This window comes from Heloderma suspectum, chromosome 3, assembly GCF_057233095.1.
Source record: "Heloderma suspectum isolate Gila_16-S chromosome 3, 16-S_ref, whole genome shotgun sequence".
Lineage (NCBI taxonomy): Eukaryota > Metazoa > Chordata > Lepidosauria > Squamata > Helodermatidae > Heloderma > Heloderma suspectum.
In genome coordinates this window covers 30,372,332-30,398,205 of record NC_139460.1, presented here as the reverse complement: position 1 = coordinate 30,398,205, position 25,874 = coordinate 30,372,332, and the positions used below count along the sequence as shown (strand labels likewise).

The 25,874-nt window shown below is 42.9% G+C and overlaps 1 protein-coding gene across 9 annotated transcripts; it reads left to right on the top strand.

The window, feature by feature from the left end:
• Nucleotides 1–25,686, top strand: C3H11orf65 (chromosome 3 C11orf65 homolog). Of its 9 annotated transcripts, none has more exons than XR_014788987.1 (11): nt 1–490; nt 3,464–3,555; nt 3,809–3,875; nt 5,222–5,330; nt 6,648–6,740; nt 8,438–8,491; nt 12,185–12,385; nt 12,630–12,763; nt 22,474–22,644; nt 22,914–23,009; nt 24,380–24,755. XR_014788987.1 is itself a non-coding variant. In XM_084842742.1 (11 exons), the coding sequence occupies exons 3-11, from the start codon at nt 3,838–3,840 to the stop codon at nt 24,475–24,477; spliced, it is 954 nt and encodes a 317-aa protein (XP_084698868.1). In that variant the 5' UTR covers nt 1–490; nt 3,464–3,555; nt 3,809–3,837; the 3' UTR covers nt 24,478–25,678. The 9 variants fall into 9 exon arrangements, 6 of the variants coding, with proteins under 6 accessions (XP_084698868.1, XP_084698871.1, XP_084698869.1 ...); XM_084842742.1 differs by having other exon boundaries at nt 22,954–23,009; nt 24,380–25,678; XR_014788989.1 differs by lacking the exon at nt 1–490 and adding an exon at nt 655–861 and having other exon boundaries at nt 24,380–24,754.
• Nucleotides 25,687–25,874: the final 188 nt, after the last annotated feature.

Genomic DNA, 25,874 nt, shown 5'->3' with positions numbered 1-25,874 from the left:
AATCACGGGGAGGCGCAGGCAGGGCGCCTGTGCTGAAGAAATCTGCATTCCTACGAGGACCAGGGCGCGGGGAAGGAAGCCCCGTTGAACTGGGGCGGAGGGTTATTTCCGATTCAACGTGTATAGAATTTAAGGTGTGAGGGCGCTCTGTGGCCGGCCGTGTAGCCCCCGCCTTCCCCTTTTAGCCCGAGGCCTGCCTTCCCGCTGCCCCCCGCCCCAGCCCCTTTCGCTCTTGGCTCGCCGCCCGGCAAAAACCAGGCCGAAGCCTTCGTGGTTGCTATGGCGACCGGCGCCCGCTCTCCTGAAAAACTGGCTTCGTTCTGGAGCTAGAGGTAAAAACTGACCGGGCTTTCGGCTCCCTCGTGCATCCTACGCACCTAGGACAGAGGACTGAACCTAGGCAGGCGTCGGGAGAGGGGTAGACGAAGGCAGACCCCTAAATCGGGTTGGAGGAACCGTTACACCCGTTCTCCTGCATACTTCTTACAATGTAAGGAATATTCATTCACACAGACCTTTGCTTCTCGCGCAGGTTTGGTCTATATGTAGACGTGGCGGCTCTCGCTAACTTTCTTGCTGCCTCGTGCTTGTCAGACAAAGATTTTTGCCCTCTTAAGTTTTTCTCCTTTAAAACGTGCTGGTGATGGATATTTTACGCGCGCGCGCGCGCGCACACACACACGTGCCCACATTTTCTTCAAACTGTAGAGGGGCTTATATCTTCTCCTAATCCCTCCCAACCCAAGCAGCAACCCCAAAAGGGGAACTCGGAGCAAGCGCCTCAAGACCAAAGAAAAAGCCATTACTACTCCCAGGGAGTACCAGACCACCTTACCTGTCTCCTGAGAAACCTGTACGAGGGTAGGGATGTACGAAAGTCACCTTTTCGACGGGGTGATTCTTGGTGGGGGAGAGGCGCTCCGTACCCCCCCCCCGAAATCCTAACCTGTCCGACTCCACTCCACAGCAACTCCGTGGAGCCACCGGCCGGGGCTGCCCGTAGCTGGACATTCAGCCGCTGAGCAGCCTGCACAGGGACGCAAATGGCGGCCACCGTAGCCGCCGCCATTTGCGTCCCCGTATTTTGCCATGAAAGGCTACATAAATATTTATGTAGCCTATCACGGCAAAAAAAACAGCAAACGCAAATGGCGGCGGCTACAGTGGTCGCCCTTTGTGTTCCCTTTTTTTCCCACCCTGATAGGCTACGTAAATATTTACGTAGCCTATTACTGCAAAACAGAGGGGTGCAAATGGCCACTACACCATTTGCACCCCTCTGTTTTGCCATGATAGGCTACGTAAATATTTACGTAGCCTACCATGGCGGAAAAAAAGGGAACACAAATGGCGGCCGCTGTAGCCGCCGCCATTTGCGTTCCCTTTTGTCGTGATAGGCTACGTACATACGTAGCCTATGATGGCTTCCGCAGGGACGCAAATGGCGTAAGTATTTACGTAGCCCACTACGGCTATATGGAAGAAGTGAATGCAGTGTGGACGGCAGCAGGTAGGTGCTCCGTTCTAGGCCCATTTCGTCGGGAGGGGGCGGGGGAGCTTTGTTCCGCCACAGATTTCAGGGGGCCGAATGCACTGGCATTCGGCCTCACCGAGATCCGTGGCGGAATTCTCTGACATCCCTATCGAGGGTCAAGAAGCAACAGTAAGAACCAGACATGGAACAACCGATTGGTTGGGAAAGGAGTACGTCAAGGCTGTATATTGGTTGGGAAAGGAGTACGACAAGGCCCTGCTTATTTAACTTATATGCAGTGTACATCGTGAGAAATGCCGGGTTGGATGAATCGCAGGTCAGAATTAAGATTGCCGGGAGAATTATCAACAACCTCGGATATGCAGACGATACCACCCTAATGGCAGAAAGCAAAGAGGATCTAAAGAGCCTCTTGTTGAGGGTGAAAGCGGAGAGTGCAAAAGCTGGTTCGAAACTCAACATTAAAAAAACTAAGATCATGGCATCTGGCCCCATCACTTCTTGGCATATAGAAGGGGAAGAAATGGAAGCAGTGACAGATTTTACTTTCTTGGGCTCCAAGATCACCGCAGACGGTGACTGTAGCCATGAAATTAAAAGATGCTTCCTCCTTGGGAGGAACGCTATGGCAAACGTAGACAGCATAGTAAGAAGCAGAGACATCACCTTGCCGACAAAGGTTCATATCATCAGAGCTATGGTTTTCCCCGTAGAAACGTATGGCTGTGAGAGCTGGACTATAAGGAAGGCTGAGTGCCGAAGAATTGATGCCTTCGAACTGTGGTGCTGGAGAAGACTCTTACAAGTCCCCTGGACTGCAAGGAGGTCAGATCAGTCCATCCTAAAGGAAATCAACCCTGACTGCTCATTGGAAGGACAGATACTGAAGCTCAAATATTTTGGCCACCTAATGTGAAGAGAAAACTCCCTGGAAAAGACCCTGATGCTGGGAAAGATTGAAGGCAAAAGGAGAAGGGGACGGCAGAGGATGAGATGGCTAGATAGCATCACCGATGCAATGAATATGAACTTGAGCACATTCCGGGAGAGAGCGGAGGACAGGAAGGCCTGGTGTGCTATGGTACATGGGGTCATGAAGAGTCGGACACGACTTAATGACTGAACAACAAAAACTCCCAGGGAGGCTAGAAATATCACCCCTCTCCCCATGCTTAGTTTAAAAGACTGCATTGCTTTCAGAGGGGATTTAAAAGGGAAAAATTATTTTTACTGTGCTCTTCTGTCTAGAAGATAATCAGAGTGCTGCTAACAAAATGCAAATAATCAATAAACGCAGTTGAGATGTAAAACAATAAACGAAGGAAAACATAGATTAAAAACTTCAGTAAAAAATGCCAATGGCCCACTGAAATTAAATAGTGTTCCCTGCCTCCCTGAAAGCCAATGAAGATAGATCCAGGCATGGCTCCCTCAGGAGGGTGTTTCAAAGTCTTGGCACCACAACAGAAAAGGTCTCACCTGTCATGTTCTAGCCCATTTCCAAAGGCAGGAAAAAAGGAGTATGGGTTCTAAAATGGATTTCAGTGTTTCCACAGATACATATGGGAGAAGACAGCACTTAAAAGTATCTGGCTCCCAGACCATCCTGGGCTTTAAGTCTCAAAAACAGAAGTTTAAATTGAGCCTGGAAACTAACTGTATGCTAATGGAGATAAATTAATACAGGAATAATATGATCTAAATTGCTGGCCCCAGATAATAATGTGGCAGATGTAGTTTACCAGTTTAGTTTTCCAAACCATTTTCAAGGCAGCCCCACACAGAGGGCAATTACAAGGCATGATTTTACATACTACTTTCTGGATTGTGTCCTAAATTGTTTAGCGCTTAGGATACAATCTAGCAGGCATGTCTCTCAAACCATCTTTATTTGTGTCTAGACAAATTACCCCTGGCTTGTTCTTTTAAATTGTATTTAAGTACAATTTTGTTCCCTTTGTAGACTAGGGCTGCAATTTATAAGATACATAGTCTGAAGAACTCTTACTGAAGACTTGCTGAAATTGTGAAAAACTTCAAAGATCCTTATAGAATAAGCGGTGCGTTACAGCTTTTGGTTGTTTTATCATTTTTAATCCCTTTTTATTACGCTGATGTTCAGGAATGTACATTTAACTTGTATGAGTGCAAATTGGTACTGTACGGAAAGCAGCCAGTGTTTTCCAATTTCGTTCTTCATCCAGTACATGTAATTTAGTTTTAATACAACTGCAAAATCAAGGAAATGAACAACAAACCCTTGTCTAGATCCTGAACAGCCACAATAATCTGTGCCATTTGTTCCTTGTATAGGACAATCCAGTGTCAAGTGTATTTCTGCAATGGAAACTGACCCCAAGAAAGGCACACGTAAACATGGGTAAGACTGCATTTGAAATATTAATATACACTTTATAGGTAGCAGAACTAATTCTGCGTGTGTTTACTCAGAGGCAAAGTCCACTGTGATTAGTAGATCTTATTTCCAGGTAAATGTGCACAGTATATAATAAGCCCCATTGAATTCACTGGCACTTTGTGAGTAAATATGCAGAGAACCACGCGACATAAAGTACATCACTTCTGAATGCTATTGATGTGATACAGACTGTGGAAGAAAGCTATTCTTAAATTCGATGAATGTTCTGATCAGTGTGGGTCTTTTATTTAGCTTACAAGTATAAGAAGTTTAAATATTCTTAATATCATTTGTAAAACATTCTATAAAGTTATTTAGTTCAGCAAAGCCACAAGAGTTTATTAGTAACTGAAGCTCAATGAGGATGATAATATGTAATCATCAAGCATAACTGAGAAAAATGCCTTTCAATAAGTGTCCCTCACTGTACGGGGCTTTATATATTTGCTTTTATTTGCTAAAGTTACTTGGTTTTCTGCATAATCTACATAAAGGTTAGCCTGTATGATTATTGGGGTTTTTTGTCCATACCTCATCTAGGTTATGAAATGGAAAATTGTAACTCCAGGTATCACTAGAGAAGTAACATTTCTGGAAGTTTTGAAGCCATGGAACTCCTCCCCGCAACACACACACACACACACACACTGTTTTTCCTGTGTGGGGTGTGTGTGTGTGTGTGTGTGTGTGTGTGAGATAAAATGTATAATAGTTTATTACAGATCTAAAGTCACTTTGTTCTTTTAGGAACATAAAATGTATTATTTATAACTTCATTTGGTCATAACATTATTATAACAATTAAAAATATTTAAGAGTAAACTCGGTAAATTTGTAATTTACAGTGTTTCCCTCATATGAGGGTTTCAGAACTACATTCATCGACTGCTACAGCATCTAACCAGAACGAGCGAGAAACATAAGACTTTATAGAACAAAACCCTAATGGTCAAGAATGCAGACTTTCTTCACATATTACGATATGTTGACTCTAGTCACATGTTGGGAAACTGTGCATCTCTAAGTGTCTACCAGTAAAAATACATTAGATCAATAATCTTAATAAGGAATAGAAGGAATAACAATGCTGGGAATCTTACAGAGAAGATTCTAAATTAATTTTTTCTCATGGCTTCAAAATTTCCAGACATGTTGCATCTCTAGACTTGCATTACATATTTCTATAAATCATGTTGGGGGAGTATTTTCCCATTCTATTCACCATTCTAAAAGAAAATATTTCATAATCTAAACATTTTTAGTTGACTTGGTAATAGCAGTGAGTCTCTGAAATATATTATTTTAAGGAAACATGCTCATAAAGTGGATGCTATCATAGAATTCTACCGTGATAACAAACAAGATAAACAGAGTGATGCTGCAAACATCATTCAGAGAAGCTGGAAAAGATGGCTGGTAAGTCAGGAATGCTACTTCAAAAAACACCCAAATGTTCAGCCCTTCCTCCAGAATAGAAATTATCATTACTTAATTCAAAGTGCTTTTATATGATTACCAAGATAAAGATTGTGAACCATAGCACTTAAAAAAAATTATAAATCAAAATTCCAGATGGAATAGAATAAGGAACCTTTGGCAGCTTCTAGGTTACTTGTAGTTGCAACCAGGCTATTATTATTCCTGCTGATGATTGCACTTAGGAGTATACAACACATGGACTTTGCTATATTGTATGTAACTACTGCCTGAAATGTTAAGGCCTATGACAATTTTTACCTGTGGTTTTCAGACCGTACTCCTGAGAATTTTATGGTACTTGGAAGCTTATAGGGGATTTGGCAATGATAATATCAGTAACAATGGACAACAGTGTAGGTTGTGAGGACCCTGCGCAAGTGGAGCCCCATGCTGCACCTACCCACCCATGGGTCCCTGTATCAGACCTTATCCCTGCATGCCAGGAAAGAAAGAAAAATCAGGGGGTTAGAGAAATGCAAGCAGTGGCAGTATTTATACTTCTGACACTGCCATTTTATTTCCTTCACCTTCCTGACATAGCTACGCATCATGGGGGAATTAAGATGGCAATGTCTGGCACTTGAACACCAGAGTGGAATAAAATGGCAGGAGTCCTGAGGAGTGTGGGTAGTGGAGTCAGTAGTGGGGTATTAGGATCCCAGTACTGGCCCATGACTGTTGCATGCTGCCACTGGTAGAGAAGTTTCCCTGAAACCTCGGCAATGTGCAATCCCAGGCAATTCCTGAGAATTCCAGCATGCTCAGTCACTGCTATGTGAACTGACTATATGCATCCTTGAACCTGCCCCAGAGTTCTTTGAAATGGCCTGTGCAAACCTTGCATAGCAGAACAGCAAGTGTTCCTCAGCAGACAAAGTAGTTGTTTTCTATTTACCCAGATGAGTGAACTGCTTGGACAACAGGTTTGCACCGTAAATCTTCAATCTGGATTGGTGGAAAACATCTATACACACTGCGGGGCAGGGGAAAGTCTGGTTGCTTGGTCAGGTGTATTGGCGCTTGGGCTTATTTTAAAAATAAATAATTATTCACAAGCTTTGCTGCTACTCATACTGTATTTACTTATCATTTGAACCTACTTCAAAGCTAATTCATTGCTTCCCCTCCTTTAGATACATAAAGTCCCTTAATCTAAATTAGTGTTTGTGTAGGTAGGTATTTTAGCATTATGTGCCCAAAATATGGCAGAGAATGTAATGGCAGTAGCTGAACTTTATTATCTGTTTTGGCCAGGATATTGGTGTATTTGACTACTATAAAGAACTAATAGGCTTTAAGCAGTGCGGGGACCCGTCCCGGCTGATGAGGTACATTGATCCTAGAGAGGTAAGGGTTGAATTGACAAAGATATTTGATGGTATTTCTAAAGATATCATGATTTTAACTTAATTGTTTCACCACCATTTATTCAAGATAACACCAGTATTAACTACACATATTATATGAAACTTCCAGCTTTAACACCAGTGAGCCATTTAATGCATTTTAATGTGGTATGTAAGTTTTGCAAATAAATATTTAAAACATGCTTGCTTATGTGCCCATCTTCCTTTCTTCTACCCTCTCTTGCTGGCCACAGTTTTATTTATTTATTATTTAAAATATTTATATGATGCCCTTCATTATCAAATTACAGGCTAGTGTACAAAATAAATTAAAACAATTAACCTAAGACCCAAAGATTAAAAACAAAAGGTCTTCTGAGCTAGGTATTAAAATCAGCAAATGCCTGGGTAAATAGATGACTTTTCAACAGTCTGCAAAACACCATCAAAGATGGCACCAATTGTACTTTGGGGATCAGAACATTCCAAAGTCAGGTTGCCACAACAGAAAAGCCCCTCCCACTTGTTGCCATCCAATATGCCTGTGCTGGTAATGGAACAAGCAGTGGGGAACCTTCATATGCAGCTAGAAAGCCACCCCACTTTTCAGTAGAAATCACTGAGGCCACTTCTAGTTTGACAGCTTGCAGTTAACAGCTGTCAAAATATAAACAGCGAGAGTGATCTTTGCGGAAAAGTGGGGTGGGCGTCTAGTTTCATATGAAGCAGCGGGGAGGCTGGCATGAGTAGGGGTGGGCTAGGTGGAGGACCACTCTAAGGATGTAGTCCACCCTTAAAAGCCTGTGCATCCCATTGGGAAGTGGGTAATTTTAAACATTTCCCCCCACCCCGGGGGTTGGAAATGCTTAGAATTACCCACTTAAACCTGAAGATTGCTCTCACAGCTTCTATTTTTTAAGCTGTCAAAATAGAAGTGGCTTCAGCGATCTTGAAGGGGAACTGTGGGTGGGGCACCCTGAAAAATGGGTGCAGGGGTCTCGATGCAGCCTATCCTCAACTGCAGCCCTGTATGTTTGCTAAGTGCAACATGCAGGGGTCCAGTTGGAGTTTCTTCATTAACTTGCTGTGTACAACAAAGGAGGGAGCAGAAATTAGAACATCTGTGCACATTCCCTGGGCACGGTGAAGTGCAATTTTTTTCCCCAGCCCCATTTTTGCACAAAACAATGGGGTGACTTGGTGGCAGACCAGATGGGTTCTACCGCCAAGTCCCTTGGGATGTGTGGTGGAGTCAGCTGGAGGACCAAGGGGGAAGGGGGCCAACACACTGTGTTGTTGTATGCCCGATCATCTGTCGGGCACACCAACCATGCGCTGGGGCTTGTTTGCGAAACAACTCCCGGTGCGTGGCTAGTCACCCATCGAGGGTTAGCATGTCATGCTAACATGCCCATTGGCAGCCAGTGCAGTTCTCTGAGCAAGAGTGTAACATACCTACAGGAGGTTGCCCCACTTGGCAAACTTACTACTAAATTCTGCACTAGCTGCAGTTTTAAGATGTCAATGAAGAAATCACTTTGTTAATTGATTAGGACAATAAATTGCAAAGCAAGATTTAAAAGTATAGAGGTAGGTTTTAAGCAATACTCTGCAACACAGAGAGAGATTTGGCGGGTCTGTTTTCCTAGGACCTAGCAACAACAAATAAGCATTCTAATTCTTTTCCCTTGGTTACAGGCCGAATTTTTAGATGCTGCAGCAGGGGTTCATATCAGATTTAGGCTAGGTGGGGTAAGTATAATTTGAAAGAATATCAAAACTGCAAATGTAATTTATGAAAAACATTTTATTTTATTCAGCATATTTGAGGTCTGTTGTTTACAGTGGGCTTGAGTATAAATTATATTTAGACTTCATTTATACAGTTTGGAACCTAAATCTTTCTAACAGAAAGCAGCCTGAAGCAAGGTCTGTAGTCAATTAGAGTATTTAGTCTTCCATCTTCATATATGGTAAGAGGAGGAGGAAATGCATTTATAAAGCGTTTCTTAGTATTCAAAACACTTAAGTATGCATTAAAACAATAGTGTTAAATAACAGTATTGTCATCCTCATATCATATATAGGGAGGGAGGCTGAAGTTTACAGACACTGGCTTGCCTAAGGCTACCTAGCAAGTTAATGAGCAAGGTGAAGGGTTGAAGCAAGGACTTTCTGATGGGGATTAAGTAGCCACCATGGCTTCTTTTCCGTGGCCCTGCCATTTGCCTAATTACCCACAGCATGGGTTATCTCATGGTGTCGTCTGAAGCCAGAAAGATGGGTGCGGCTTCTAAACTACCGTACTACCCATGGCTTGTAGGGGTTGTGGGATGGTTTAGAAGCCAACCCTGCTGCGTCACGTCATGGGTAATTAGGAAAATAGTGGTTGGGCAAGTGGCACGTGGTAAAGAAGTCGCAGTGGCATCTTTTCCCCCTGTGATCATCCAAGCTCAGCCATTATGTTACACTACCTTTTATCATACATAGGTCTTTGCATTAATTCATTAAAAACCCCTTGGGGTGCACATTCAAACAGCATGTGGGGCCAGAATCAAGCATGGGTTTGAAACTAGGTTGAGGTCTTCATGTGGTCCTTGCGTCGCAGATTCCCTACCCCCACTCTAACAGGACATCATCAAGAACTCATTGGGTTGGATCAAGATGCTATCTTCCATGGAAGATGCCTCCGCCCAGTTTTCAGGCATCCCACCCCACAGCTCATTCTGCTCAACATGGTCCCTCAACCCTTTGTGTAGCATTTTCAGAGGGACTTTAGGCATTGTTGTGGGGAGGAGAGGCAGGGAAGTACACTTCTGCCAGTTGTATGTCTCCAAATCTGGATCTAACCGATGGTTTCCAAAGGCCAGATAGATTTGTATAGGAGCAGCTGTGCTTCCCCTTCAGTTCAGTTGGCTTCTCCTATATATATATTTGCATCCTGTTTGTATAAAGGGCAAAATAGACATGCATGCTTGTCATGTGTCAAGCAGTCCTGAATCATTCATGTATGTATGTATGTATGTATATGATTCAGGACTGCTTGACACATGACAAGCGTGCATGACTATTTTGCCCTTTATACAAACAGGATGCTTCCATTTGGCAGTAATTTCTCATGTAGACATGTCTTTGTCACATGATCCTGTAGCCAACACTGTGTGCACAGGAAGACATGGTGTAACTACATAAATAGTTAGGCCATGCTGGACTCAAAGCTGGGAGGTCTGATTCACTGGTTGACCTTGATCCAATTCAAATATGCAGAAATTGTATGCGATATAGTCCTTCCTGGGCTGTTCTACTTCAACTTGCAGGTAAGGGTGAATGGGGTGGGCAGTTTGTGGCTTTCCAGATATTTTGGCTTGCAACTCCTGTCAACCCTCACCATTGGCTGTGCTGGCTAGGGCTAATAGCAGCTGTAGACCAAAACATCTGGAGAGCTACAGTTGCCCACCCTTGCTATTCAAGGAAGGGTAATATGTCAGGGAAAAAGATTTTAGGGCACAATCGTATGCATGTTTAGGCTGAAAAAAGCCATAGAATCATAGCATTGGAAGGTGCTTTGGAGATAATCTGGTCCAGCCCCTTGCTCAACGCAGGCTTTGCACTGCATAGTGCAGCTACAGCATTGCTGACAGATGGCTATCCAGCCTCTGCTTAAATACCTCCAATGAAGGAGAATCCACCACCTCCTGAGATAATCTCTTCCACTGCTGAACAGCTCTCACTGTTAGGAAATTTCTCCTAATGTTAAGCTGAAATCTGCTTCCCTGAAATTTCCACCTGTTAGTTCTAGTCCTGCCCTTAGGAGCAACAGAGGACAAGTCTGCTCCATCTTCTGCATAACAGACTTTCAGATATTTGAACGCCACTATCATGTCTCCTAGGTCCCTTTCACATGTACTGCTGCCAATCCAGGTCTCCTCCATCCTGGTCTCCCCCATCCTATACTTGTTTTTTATTTTTTGTACCTAAATGCAAGTCTTAACATTGTTAGATTCGGCCTTGTTAGATTCGGCCCAGTGTTCCACCCTGTCTAGATACTTTTGACTCTTGCTTCTTTCTTCTGTAGCACTGGCTATTCCTCCTAGCTTCATGTCAACTGCAAATTTGATAAGCAACCCCTCTACACCATCATCCAAGTCATTTATAAAAAAAAAATTGAACAGAACAGGGCCTAGGCCAGAGCCCTGCAGCACTCCACTTGAGACCTCCCTCCAGGAGGATGCCAACCCATTAATTAACACTCACTAAGTGTGGTTGCTCAGCCAGCTGTGGATCAACCAAATTGTAGTATTGACCAACCCACATTTTACCAACTTGTCAACAAGGATATCATTTATTTTATTTACAATATTTCTTGGTCGCCTTTCAGGGCAGGAGCCCTCCCAAGGCAGCATACAACAATAAAACCCACATAATTAAACAGTACAGTAATAAAACAGTAAAAACCAGCAGCAGCAGCAAACATCCTAAAAGAGCAACAAACACCAGCATAAAACCCCAAACCTACCACATACAACTGCAGGTACAACCCAGTCCAATGAAACATAATCATGGGAAGGCCAGAGTAAAGTAGTAGGTTTTCAGGGCCTTTCTAAAAGCCTGTAGTGATGGGGCCTAGTAGACTCCCGATGGCAACTTATTCCAGAGGTGTGGGTTCACTGTAGAAAGGGCCCTCATGAGAAGCCTTGTGAAATGCTTTGTGAAATCAAGATATAATATGTCCACAGCATTCTCATCAGCTACCAAACTGGTAGAAGTACTCTATCGAACAAGGAGATAAAGATGGCGTGGCATGACTTATTCCTGACAAACCCATGTTGACTCCTAGTAATCAATGCATTATTTTTCTAGATGCTCAAAGACTGGCCCCTCAAACGTCTGTTTGAGAATTTCACCTGGTATTGACGTTAGGCTGACTGGTCTGTAGTTTCCTGGATCTACTTCCTTGAGGACAGGGACATTTGCGCATCTTAGTCTTCCCACACCTCAGCTGTTCTCCAGGAGTTCTCAAAGATTACAGGCATGCTGGCTGGGAAATGCTGGGAGTTTTAGAACTTTTTTCTGGCTAAACATGCATAGAATTGCACCAAGCAATTCGTAATCTGAAGTGGTACAACCGAGGAAGAACAGTACTATTTGTTATTTTTCTGCACAGTTGCATCGGCTAACTTTCACTTTCAGTTAGTCTCGGTTCTCCAGTCTGTAAAATCAGAATAATGACAACTTCCCTCAGGGACCATAAACAAAATACAATCCAGTATGCTTTCAATCTGTTTTAGAGGGGAATTCCTCTACTGTGAACAAAATTTAATGACAGTTTATCCCAATCAATAGAGATACCTAGAGAATTAAAAAAAAACTTTAAACACATTTTAAAAACTAGCAATAAACACATTTCCCAATTTTCTCATGTTAAAATTGAATATTTCTCTGCAGCTAAAGTTTCCTCCAAGCATATATTACAAAATATTTACTCATAGACCCATTGTGGATATGTGTGCTTATAGTCCCAAAGACTACACAAAGCTTGGAGTCAAAACAGGGAGAACAGGAAAGCACCAGAAAAAGAGCTCTGAGGATCACAGTGACTGGTATAAACGCATAGAGAATAATGGCTGGAGACTTCTTTCCCTCAGGGTAAGAAACCACAAGCTTTTCAATTTGCCACTATTCTTCTCTGTTGTTATCATCTACAAAATTAAAATCATGGAATTATGCTTATAGAAATTAAAATCTACAAAAAGGTTGTTTTTAGTGTTTTACTATGTTTTTATCTGATTATTATTTTTATCTTCTGAAAAAGAAAGGTTAGCATTGGCAAGGGACAAAATGTCATAATAAAGTGAAACCATTTGTGAGCTGATCAAACAAAATATTTCAGTTTTGGAAGGCCCTTGACCCTGTAACTGCTGAAGACAACATCACAACAAAGGAATTCCAGTGCTGCAGGGTGGTGAGGAAACAAGAAATGGAAAAACGAAGAAAAAAGAGAAAAATAGAATGGCTGCAAAAAATGTGAGTTACTGTTTGACGTTCTGTACATAACAGTGGACAGTTTTCATTTTATCTTCTTAGGGTGCAATCCTATGCATCTTTAGACAGAAAAAGTCCTACGAAGTCCAGCATCGGAGTTATAGGACCTTTTTCTGTCTAAAAATTTTTCAGTTGTGCAGAAGTAATAGTAATCTGTTGTTATTAAGGGCTCCAACATTCTTCACAAGGTATATCCCTTAGTCATCTAGAAATCATGGGTTAAAATGTTCTGTCAGTTTTCTTAGTTGTATATACCTGCACCATACCTGCACAACTTGTGACACACCCAAGTACAAAGTATCTACTAGCCAAATATGATGGCCCACCAGGTGCTTTTAATATGTTTCCTGGTTTTGCTGCCTGGCTGCGGTTGCAAAGCAAGGTGAAGGGTGACAAGTTATGCAAGCTGTCTTGTTTTTTGACATTGGTTTCAATAATTACTTTACTTAGCTAATAATTAATAAATAAATAAATAAATAAATGTTTAGTTAAATACTTATCTTTTCCCAAAGTGAATTCAAGGCAGCTTACATAAAAGCACATCTTACCATAAATAAGAAATACAATATAAAATTATAAGAAAATCACACATCAAATAAAACATTGATCATGGGGATCTGTTGTATAATGGATTAATGACCACCAGTGCTGGTCATGTAACAAAACATTAAATATTTCACTGTGGACTTATTTATTTAAGAACAGTTATATACCATTTCCAATTTTAAAAATCCTGAAGCAGTTCACAAAGTATTACAAAATGATACATCATTAAATTTGTTGTTGTTGTTATTACATTTCTATACCTTCCCATAGCTGAAGCTCTCTGGGCAATTTACAGAAGTTAAAACATTAAATACAATATAAAAAGTTTAAAAGCTATTTACATAAAAGCACACAGACAATATACACAAACATCATAACAAAAAACAACTTTGAACAGTCAGTCATAGCTAAAGACACATCCAGGACTGATTAAAACTCATCACGCGCTGCCAAATGCCCGAGAAAAAAGATAGGTCTTAACCTGGTGCTGAAAAGATAACAATGTTGGTGCCAGATGGGCCTCCTCGGGGAACTCGTTCCTCAAATGGGGGGGCACCGAGAAGTCCCTCTCCCTCGTTGCCACCTTCCGAGCTTCCCTTGGACGAGGTACTCGGAGGAGGACCTTAGATGCTGAACGTAGAGTATGGGTAGGTTCATTTCGGGAGAGGCGTGCTGTTAGGTACTGTGGTCCCAAGCCATGTAGGGCTTTATAGGTTAAGACCAGCACCTTGAATTGAGCTCGGAAGCATATAGGCAGCCAGTGCAAGTGGGCCAGAGTCGGTCTTATATATGCAGACTTTCTAGTCCCAGTTATCAGTCTGGTCGCTGCATTTTGCAGGAGCTGCAGCTTCCAAACCATCTTCAAAGGCAGCCCAATGTAGGGTACATTGCAGTAATCTAACTTGGAGGTTACCGGAGCATAGGCAACTGAAGCCAGGTTATCCTTGCCAGATAGGGGCGTAGCTGGGCCACCAACCGAAGCTGGTAGAAGGCCCTCCATGCTACCGAGGCCACCTGAGCCTCAAGTGACAAGGATGGTTCCAGGAGGACCCCTGAGCTACGGACCTGCTCCTTCATGGGGAGTGCAGTCCCATCCAGAACAGGTCAAGCACCATCTGGTCGGCAGAACCACCCACCAACAGCATCTCAGTCTCGTCTGGACTGAGCTTCAGTTTATTAGTCTTCATCCAGTCCATTGTTGCAGCCAGGCACTGATTCAGCACACCCACAGCCTCACCTGAAGAAGATGAAAAGGAGAAATAGAGCTGCATATCATCAGCATACTGATGACAGTGCACTCCAAAACTCCAGATAACCGCACTCAACAGTTTCATGTAGATGTTGAACAGCATGGGGGACGAAGCTGACCCCTGTGGAATCCCACATTGGAGAATCCACAGGGCTGAGCAGTATTCCCCAACCTCCACCTCCAGGAGCCGACCCTCAAAGTAGGAGCGAAACCACTGCACTGCAGTGCCTCCCACTCCCAATTCAGAGTCATCCCAGCATTAAAAGCGTAACATTTAGTTAATACTTGGGAAAAGCCAGGGTAAACAAGTGTTTTTAGTGATTGTTGAAAGCACATGATTGTCAGTGCCTGATGTATTGCAGAGGGGAGGACATTTTAGAGGGAAGGTGCCACCACAGAGAAGGCCTGTTGCTGCCAGATGGAACTCTGTAGCAAGTGGCAGAGACAGCAAGGTCTCCTCTGAAGACTGTCTGGTCTAAGGGGTCTATACAGGGGGAGATGATCTTTCAGGACTTCTGAAAGGTATGAGTGTGTCTGTGTATAACATGTGCCTGTGTTTTTTTAGGCACGGCAGAGAATTCTGCCACAGATCTTGGTGAGGCCGAATGCCAGCGCGAAGCCCCCCACCCCGCGAAATGGGCCCAGAATGGAGTCTACCTTGGTTGGCCGTTCCAGTGCTCCTCGAATGGCGTCTGCATCTGCAGCCACCATTCGCATCTTTGGAATGGCTGTGATAGGCTACGTAAATACTTGCATAGCCTATCATGGCTAATGCAGGGACGTCATTTGTGTCCCTGCAGAGGCTGTGATGGCCTACTGAAATATTTAAGTAGCCTATCACGGCAAAAAATGGGAACGCAAATGGCGGCGGCTACAGAGGCCGCCATTTACGTTCCCTTTTTCACTGCGATAGGCTACGTAAATATTTACATAGCCTATCACAGCTAAAAGAGGGAACGCAAATGGCGGCCGCCATAGCCGCCGCCATTTGCATTGCCTTTTTTTTTTGCCGTGATAGGCTACATAAATATTTACGTAGCCTATCACAACTAAAGCGAGAATGCAAATGGTGTAGGGAACGCCATTTGCGTCCCTGCTTTAGCCGTGATAGGCTACGTAAATATATATGTAGCCTATCACGGGCTGGCGTAGGGACGCAAATGGCGTCCCCTACACAGGGCGCCATTTGCGTCTGCAGCAGCCCGGCAGCGGCTGGAGGCCCTGCTGCGAGTTGGCCCAGCCAGCAGCTCCGCGGTCTGGCCGCGGAGCGGAGCCAGCCAGGCAGGATTCCGGGGGGGGGGGGGGAGGAACGGATCGCCTCCCCCCACCTGCGGAACATGGCGGAGCCAGGTAAGCAGGGTTTCGTACACCCCTATGTTTTTTAAACTTGGAAACTAAGGCTATACTGCCACCTATAGGGAGAACATAGTTTGTTTATTCGGTCAGTCGCTTCCGACTCTTCATGACTTCATGGACCAGCCCACACCAGAGCTTCCTGTCAGCCATCACCACCCCCAGCTCCCCCAAGGTCGAGTCCGTCACCTCCAGAATATCATACATCCATCTTGCCCTTGGTCGGCCCCTCTTCCTTTGGCCTTCCACTTTCCCTAGCATCAGCATCTTCTCCAGGGTATCCTGTCTTCTCATGATGTGGCCAAAATACTTCAGTTTTGCATTTAATATAATTCCCTCAAGTGAGCAGTCTTACTTTATTTCCTGGAGTTTGGACTGGTTTGATCTTCTTGCAGTCCAAGGCACTCTCAGAATTTTCCTCCAGCACCACAGTTCAAAAGCATCGATCTTCCTTCGCTCAGCCTTCCTTATGGTCCAGCTCTCACAGCCATAGGTTACTACGGGGAATACCATTGCTTTCACTATGCGGACCTTTGTTGTCAGTGTGATGTCTCTGCTCTTCACTATTTTATCAAGATTTGTCATTGCTGTCCTCCCAAGAAGTAAACGTCTTCTCATCTCCTGGCTGCAGTCAGCGTCTGCAGTAATCTTTGTGCCTAGAAAGACAAAGTCTGTCACTGCCCCCACGTTTTCTCCCTCTATTTGCCAGTTCTCAATCACGCTGGTTGCCATCATCTTGGTTTTTTTGAGGTTTCTGCAACCCAGCTTTTGCACTTTCTTCTTTCACTTTCGTCATGAGGTTCCTTGGTTTTCCTCCTCGCTTTCAGCCATCAAAGTGGTATCATCTGCATATCGGAGATTGTTAATGTTTCTTCCAGTGATTTTAACTCCAGCCTTGGCTTCATCAAGCCCAACACGTCGCATGATGTGTTCTGCGTACAGGTTGAATAGGTAGGGTGAGAGTATACAGCCCTGCCATACTCCTTTCCCAATCTTAAACCAGTCCGTTGTTCCGTGGTCTGTTCTTACCGTTGCTACTTGGTCGTTATACAGATTCCTCAGGAGGCAGACAAGATGACTTGGTATCCCCATCCCTCCAATAACTTGCCACAATTTGTGATGATCCACACAGTCAAAGCCTTTAGAATAGTCAATAAAACAGAAATAGATGTTTTTCTGAAACTCCCTGGCTTTCTCCATTATCCAGCGGATATTGGCAATTTGGTCTCTAGTTCCTCTGCCTTTTCTAAACCCAGCTTGTACATCTGGCAATTCTCGTTCCATGAATTGCTAGAGTCTACCTTGCAAGATCTTGAGCATTACTTTACTGGCATGTGAAATAAGTGCCACTTTTCGATAGTTTGAACATTCTTTGGTGCTTCCCTTTTTTGGTATAGGGATATAAGTTGATTTTTTCCAGTCTGTTGACCATTCTTGTGTTTTCCAAATTTGCTGGCATATGGCATGCATCACCTTGACAGCATCATCTTGCAAGATTTTAAACAGTTCAGCTGGGATACCGTCATCTCCTGCTGCCCTGTTATTAGCAATGCTTCTTAAGGCCCATTCAACCTCACTCTTCAGGATGTCTGGCTCTAGCTCACTGACCACACCGTCAAATCTATCCCTGATATTATCCTTCCTATACAGATCTTCCATATATTCTTGCCACCTTTTCTTGATCTCTTCTGCTTCTGTTAGGTCCTTACCATCTTTGTTTTTGATCACATCCATTTTTGCCTGGAATTTACCTCCGATGTTTCTAATTTTCTGGAAGAGGTCTCTTGTCCTTCCTATTCTATTATCTTCTTCCGCGCATTGCTTGTTTAAAAATAATTCCTTATCTCTTCTGGCTAACCTCTGGAATTTTGCATTTAATTGGGCATATCTCCCCCGATCACTGTTGCCTTTAGCTTTCCTTCTTTCTTGGGCTGCTTCCAGTGTCTCAGCAGACAGCCATCTTGCCTTCTTGATTCTTTTTCTTTGGGACGTTTTTTGTTGCCGCCTCCTGAACAATGTCGCGAACTTCTGTCCATAGTTCTTCCAGGACCCTATCTACTAAATCTAGTTTCTTAAATCTATTCTTCACCTCCACTGCATATTCATGAGGAATATTCTTGAGCTGATATCTAACTGATCTGTGAGTCTTCCCTATTCTCTGTGTTGTTCAGTCGTGTCCAACTCTTCATGACCCCATGGACCAAACCACGCCAGGCCTTCCTGTCCTGCGCTCTCTCCCGGAGCGTGCTCAAGTTCATATTCATTGCATCGGTGATACTATCTAGCCATCTCATCCTCTGCCGTCCCCTTCTCCTTTTGCCTTCAATCTTTCCCAGCATCAGGGTCTTTTCCAGGGAGTTTTCTCTTCGCATTTGGTGGCCAAAATATTGGAGCTTCAGCTTCAGTATCTGTCCTTCCAATGAGCACTCAGGGTTGATTTCCTTTAGCACTGACTGATTTGACCTCCTTGCAGTCCAGGGGACTTGTAACAGTCTTCTCCAGCACCACAGTTCGAAAGCATCAATTCTTCGGCGCTCAGCCTTCCTTATAGTCCAGCTCTCACAGCCATACATTACTACTGGGAAAACCATAGCTTTGATTAGACGGACCTTTGTCGGCAAGGTGATGTCTCTGCTTCTTACTATGCTGTCTAGGTTTGCCATAGCTTTCCTCCCAAGGAGCAAGCGTCTTTTAATTTCATGGCTACAGTCACCATCTGCGGTGATCTTGGAACCCAAGAAAGTAAAATCTGTCACTGCTTCCATTTCTTCCCCTTCTATATGCCAGGAAGTGATAGGGCCAGATGCCATGATCTTAGTTTTTTTAATGTTGAGTTTCAAACTAGCTTTTGCACTCTCCTCTTTCACCCTCAACAAGAGGCTCTTTAGATCCTCTTTACATTCTGCCATTAGGGTGGTATCGTCTGCATATCGGAGGTTGTTGATAATTCTCCCAGCAATCTTAATTCCCACCTGTGATTCATCCAACCCGGCGTTTCTCATGATGTACTCTGCATATAAGTTAAATAAGCAGGGCGACAATATGCAGCCTTGTCGTACTCCTTTCTCAATTTTGAACCACTCGGTTGTTCCTGTCTGGTTCTTACTGTTGCTTCTTGACCCTCGTACAGGTTTCTCAGGAGACAGGTAATGTGGTCTGGTACTCCCATCACTTTAAGAATTTGCCACAGTTTGTTGTGATCCACACAATGAAAGGCTTGAGCGTAGTCAATGAAGCAGAAATAGACATTTTTCTGGAATTCTCTTGCTTTCTCCCTGATCCAGCGAAAGTTGGCGATTTGATCTCTAGTTCCTCTGCCTCTTCGAAACCCTGCTTGTACTTCCGGTAGTTCTCGGTTCGCATACTGCTGAAGCCTAGCTTGTAGGATTTTGAGCATCACCTTGCTGGCATGTGAAATGAGGGCAATTGTGCGGTAGTTTGAACACTCTTTGGCGTTGCCCTTCTTTGGAATTGGAATGTAAACTGACCTTTTCCAGTCTTGTGGCCATTGTTGAGTGTTCCAAATTTGTTGGCATATTGAATGCAGCACTTTAACAGCATCATCTTTTAGGATTTTAAATAGCTCAGCTGGAATACTGTCATCTCCGCTAGCTTTGATGTTACTAATGCTTCCTAAGGCCCACTTGACTTCACTCTCTAGGATGTCCGGCTCAAGTTCGGTGACCGCACTATCATGGCTATCAGGGACATTCAGATCTTTCCTGTATAGTTCTTCTGTGTATTCTTTCCACCTCTTCTTAATCTCATCAGCTTCTGTTAGGTCCCTGCCTTCTTTGTCCTTTATCATACCCGTCTTTGCACAAAACGTTCCCTTGAGATCTCCAATTTTCTTGAAGAGATCTCTAGTCTTTCCCATTCTGTTGTTTTCCTCAATTTCTTTGCATTGTTCATTTAAGGCCTTCTTGTCTCTCCTTGCTATTCTCTGGAACTCTGCATTCAGTTGGATAGATCTTCCCCTTTCTCCCTTGCTTTTCGCTTCCCTTCTTTCCTCAGCTACTTGTAAAGCCTCATCAGACAGCCACTTGGCTTTCTTGCATTTTTTTTTCTTTGGGATGGATTTCGTTGCTGCCTCCTGAACAATGTTACGGACCTCCGTCCATAGTTCCTCAGGCACTCTGTCTATCAGGTCTAATCCCTGAAATCTATTCCTCACCTCCACTGTATATTCATAAGGGATATGATTGAGGTCATACCTGAATGGTTTAGTGGTTTTCCCTACATTCTTCAATTTAAGCCAAAATTTTGCAAGAAGCAGCTCATGATCTGAGCCACAGTCAGCTCCAGGTCTTGTTTTTACTGACTGTATAGAGCTTCTCCATCTTTGGCTGCAAAGGACATAATCAATCTGATTTCGATATTGACCATCTGGTGATGTCCATGTGTAGAGTCGTCTCGTGCTGTTGGAAAAGAGTGTTTGCTATGATCAGCGTGTTCTCTTGGCAAAACTCTATTAGCTTTTGTCCTGCTTCATTTTGTACACCAAGGCCATGCCTGCCTGTTATCCCAGTGATTTCTTGACTTCCTACTTTAACATACCAATCCCCTATGATGAAGAGGACATCTTTTTTTGGTGTTAGTTCTAGAATGTGTTGTAGGTCTTCATAGAACCGATCAACCTCAGCTTCTTCGGCATCAGTGGTTGGGGCATAGACTTGAATTACTGTGATGTTGAATGGTTTGCCTTGGATTCGTACTGAGATCATTCTATCGTTTTTAAGATTCTACCCCAGTACTGGTTTTCCCACCTTTTTGTTGACTATGAGTGGTACTCCATTTCTTCTACGGGATTCTTGCCCACAGTAGAAGATATAATGGTCACCTGAATTAAATTCGCCCATGCCTGTCCATTTTAGTTCACTGATTCCCAAGATGTCGATGTTCAACCTTGCCATCTCATGTTTGACCACCTCCAGCTTACCTTGATTCATTGATCTTACATTCCAGGTTCCTAAACAATATTGTTCTTCACAGCATCAGATTTTCTTTTCACAACCAGACAAATCCACACCTGAGTGTCCTTTGGGCTTTGGCCCAGCCGCTTCACTCTTTCTGGCACTACTTGTAAATACCCTGTGCTCTTCCCCAGTAGTATATTGGACACCTTACGACCCGAGGGGCTCATCTTCCGGCGTCCTATCTTTTAGCCTTGTGATACGTTCCATGGGGTTTTCTTGGCAAGAATACTGGAGTGGGTTGCCATTTCCTTCTCCAGTGGGCCACATTTTGTCAGAACTCTCCGCCATGACCTGTCTGTCTTGGGTGGCCCTGCACGGCATAGCTTATGGCTTCACTGAGTTATGCAAGCCCCTTCGCCACAACAAGGCAGTGATCCATGAAGGGGCTATTCTCTTTAGTCTGTTCCTAAATTGTGCAATAAGAAGTTCGTGATCTGAACTACAATCAGCTCCAGGTCTTGTTTTTACCGACTGCATAGATGTCCGCCACCTTTGGCTACAAAGGATGTAGTCAATCTGTTTTCGGTGTCGACCCTCTGGTGAAGTCCATGTATAAAGTCGTCTCTTAGTTTGTTGGAAGAGAGTGTTTGTTATGCACAGTGAGTTGTCTTGGCAAAATGCTATCTGCCTATGCCCTGCTTCATTTTGTTCTCCCAGACCATGCTTGCCTGTAATTCCAGGTGTCGTTTGACTACCCACCTTAGCATTCCAGTCTCCTGTAATGAAAATAACATCTTTTTGGGCTTACTATCCAGTAGGTGCTGCAGATCCTCATAGAACTGATCTATTTCTGCTTCTTCAGCATCTGTGGTTGGGGCGTATATTTGGATCACTGTGATGTTAAATGGCTTACCCTGAATTCGAATTGAGATCATTCTGTCATTTTTGGGATTGTATCCAAGCACTGCTTTAGCCACTTTATTATGAGTTATGAAGGCTACTCCATTTCTTCTGTGGTCCTCTTGTCCACAGTAGTAGATCTGGTGGTCATTTGATGTGAAGTGGCCCATTCCGGTCCATTTCAGTTCACTGACACCCCAATATCTATATTTAATCTTGACATCTCCCCAATAAGCACATCCAACTTGCCCTGGCTCATAGATCTTACATTCCAGGTTCCTATGGTGTGTTGATCTTTAGAACATCGGATTTGTCGTTCACCACCAGCACCGTCGGCTGCTAGCCGTCTTTTCGGCTTTGAGCTAGCTGCGTCATCACATCTGGGGCTAGTTGAACTTATCCTCTGTTCCTCCCCAGTAGCATTTTGACCATCTTCCAACCTAGGAGTCCCATCTTCCGATGGTATACCGACGTATTTCTGGTTGTACTGATCCATTTAGTTTTCATGGCAAGAATACTGGGGTGGGTTGCCATTTCCTTCCCCAGGGATCATATTTAGTCTGACCTCTCTGCCATGACCTTCCCGTCTTGGGTGTCCCTTCACGGTTTAGCTCATGGCATCATTGAGGTGCTCAAGCTCCAGCACCACGACAAGGTAACAATCTCCTTTGCTGAAGGAGAACATAGTAACAATGAAAAATAAAAATGCATATTTCCCTATTTCCTAGGTACTTTGGGAAAAACCTTCAAGTCAAAACTATGGATCCAGCTGCAACAGTCTTAATTCAAAGAGCAGCAGAAGGGTTAATCAGCTCTCTGGAGAATGAAGGAATTGATACAGTGATGGAATGGGAAGTGGATGAAATGTTAAAATGGACAAATGCACTGAACTATGAAGAGTAATACTTTTAAAGTTTTTATCCTTCTAAGTTTTAATTATTCAAAAAGCTCTCTCAATTTTTAAGCCTCACTCCTTCACTTTATTAAGCTAATGGCAACATAGTGCAATTTCATCAGGGTAAAATATATGTGTGTGTGTGTGTGTGTGTGTGTGTGTGTATATATATATATATATATATATATATATATATATATATATATATATAAAAATTTATTTCAAGGAATTAAGTCATTCTACAACAATAAAACATGTTTTTGTTTATCACAGTTCCATTTTACTGAAGGTGCTTGTATACTGTTGTGCCTAGGTACGTTAAACAATGGAAAGAAATTGGAACAAGCAAGGTTTCCGATAGCTACCAAGGTAAAGACCCTGACTCTTGTTGGCAAATCTGTGTCATTTTCTTCTAAAAAATAGAATATAGGGCTTCATTGACTTTGGGTTACATGGCAAATTGCATTTGGAAAGGGATTCCCTGTATGCAGCATGTGAGGCCCAACTGGCACACAGTGGTGGGAGAATGGCTGCTGTCATGATCCCAATCTGCACGGTTGCCTCAATTAGCAGATTGTATGAGTATGTGGCAACATGGCTTCATTCAATTTATAACCCAAACTGACTCATCTCTTAAAATCCGGGATGGGAACCTGTGGGCATCCAGATGTTGTCAGACTACAACTTTCCTCACCATTGGCCATCCTGACTGGGGCTGATGGGAGTCATGGCTTAAAATTAGCATGGCTGGCTGGGGCATGCTGGGATTTGTAGGACTTTTTCGGTCTAAGCATGCATACAGTTGTGCCCTTAACCACCTAATTGTGTGGTTTGCAATTGCAATGATGAGAGTGTAATGCATACTTTGGATCTGTCACATTTTTTCCCCGGAAAAGCATTTCATTTGATAAAAGATTTTAAAATCCACAGACATACAGTGAAAATTGTAGCATGCACCTCTATTTCACAGGATGTTCTGCAATATGCAAATAAAATGTCTTTCTATTAGAATGTCACCCAATATTTTAAAATCTGAATTTCAGAGGTGTTGAATAACCTGTGCCCCTCAATCTAACTAAGCTTATTGTAATGAACATTGTTATTATCAACATATTACTTGTGAGAGAGTGGCCAGGACTATGAATATTCTCCAATTCTGCAAATGCAACCCTGCCCCTGCCCAGAACTTGGCATTGTGAACAGAGTTCTATATTCTAAAAGCTTCAGCTTTATTTTCTTTTGAAAAAGCAAGCTTCTAGCCTTTATGGCTGTGAAGATCGGCTTGAAAGCGTTGGGTAATGCCTGATAATCTCTGAAGCGAAAGGAAAGGACAAACAAGATTTCCAGTGGCTGGGACAGGTTTTGGGGCCATGCATAAAGTATCTTTCTGCAAACAGCAGATGCAAAATGCATTAAGCCACCTATGCCAATGTTGGCAAATATGGCAGTACATGTAATTTACACAGGCTGCAAGATTGTTTATCTTGGCACATACGCTTTTTTTTTTTTTTTTTTTGCACAGTATGTACAGCCCTGATATTGGCCTACACAAGGCCTCTTAGTAAGCTGGTGGCTGAGCTGAAATTATAATACAGCATGTCCTAGCTAATAGCTCATATTGTTAACTACTATATATCACCAGCTCTTAGTCTTTTGGATGCAACTTTATGTATTTTTAAACGATTTTAAATATAAATTATAATATATAACTTTTCTAACATTCCATTTCTAATCTTTAGGTTTCCGATTTACTGACCAACTCTATGACCTGTCTGACTTATCTCGGATACCACAGGCAATCCACGATATAGCACAATCTCATATGAATAAGGATTAAAAAAAGGGCTAGTACCAATGTGCTCCCCATAGAAGTGAAGAGAGATCTGAGTGGAAAAACGCACGCCCTGACAACTGTAGAAGAATCAACTATAGTAGTACCAAAATAAAGCGTCAGGAGGCAAACTTAACAAAACAAGCTGGACGGAGAAAGATATGCTTGTGTATTTGCCAGGCTTGTCTGCCCTGGCACATTAACAAACACCATCTAAATGAGTTTGGAGTCAGATCTAGTCATAATGTCATGGTGAACCACTATGAATAAAGGAATTGTTTTTGAAAAGGCGGGTCATTCAACTGTAATAGATAACCAATTATATAATTACTACAAACAGCCCCATCACATACACACACACTCTCTAAAATGAATAGCATTCCTTAATTTTCACTTCTCTAAAATATAAACAATATGATTGGATTAGGCAAACGCTCTATCTTATCTAATAATTATCCTGTCTCAGGGAAGCTTCAGATGTTACATACAAGTGACAACAGAAAAATGATAAGCAACAATTAACGAAGACCAAATTAAATTTCAGACTGGAATTAGGAGGGTATAGAGGAAGTGTAAGGTCAATATCAGCCCCAGTAGGAACCTCAGTTGCACCTTCTTCTGTGTATGCAGACATCAGAGCGTTGGGTGGTGGAGCACTAAATGAAAGAGCCAGGCCATCCTGAGCTGGTGAGCCATTTCTCATTCACAAGCATTTTGGGTTTCTTCCACACAGAAACAAGAATGTGTGGCTAAAATTGTGCAGGATCTATGTTCCCTGAAGGTTCAAGCACTCGTACAGGAATGTAGAGAGTGAATAATCCTTTGAATGATATTTGTGTTGACTATTACAGGAGAGACCGAAAAAGACTGTTTCACCTTAAATAAATCTTCCATGTGCCAACAAACTAAATAAAATATTGTTACCTTTGCTAAGATGATGCAGCAATCAAGTTGACTTGATAATGAAGTCATTCTCTTCTAGTACGGGCAGGGGGCAATGTTCCTAAGCCTAAGAGCTTCAAACAAAATATGTCACCAGGATACATCCCATCACATATTTTGTAAAGTTTGTCCCTACAGTCCCATACAGAAGTGATGGTGTGGCCCTCTTCATTTCTAATACCAAACTAACGATGAATAGGCGACATTCCTGTAACTCACTCTATAGTTTACTTTTTTACATCTAAATTGTACGTGAATAAACTGTAAAAGATGTTTCAGAGTCAAATGCTTAGCCCCTCAAACAACCCATGACACTGGGTTCACACAACATGGCAAGCCATGAATATGCCGCTGCCACCTCATGCATAATCAAAATGGCAGCTTGCGCACTCCGCTAAACCCTGTGGGAAAATTGACCCAAGCTGGCTTAGCGTTACATGTAAACAGGGCCACTATGTATA

Coding starts and splice junctions, on each gene's coding strand:
- C3H11orf65 (XM_084842744.1), top strand. CDS start 3,838: ATGGAAACTGACCCCAAGAAAGGCACACGTAAACATGG. Junction 3,876..5,221: donor AAAGGCACACGTAAACATGG/GTAAGACTGCAT, acceptor TATTATTTTAAG/GAAACATGCTCATAAAGTGG. Junction 12,764..22,473: donor ATAGAATGGCTGCAAAAAAT/GTGAGTTACTGT, acceptor CCTATTTCCTAG/GTACTTTGGGAAAAACCTTC.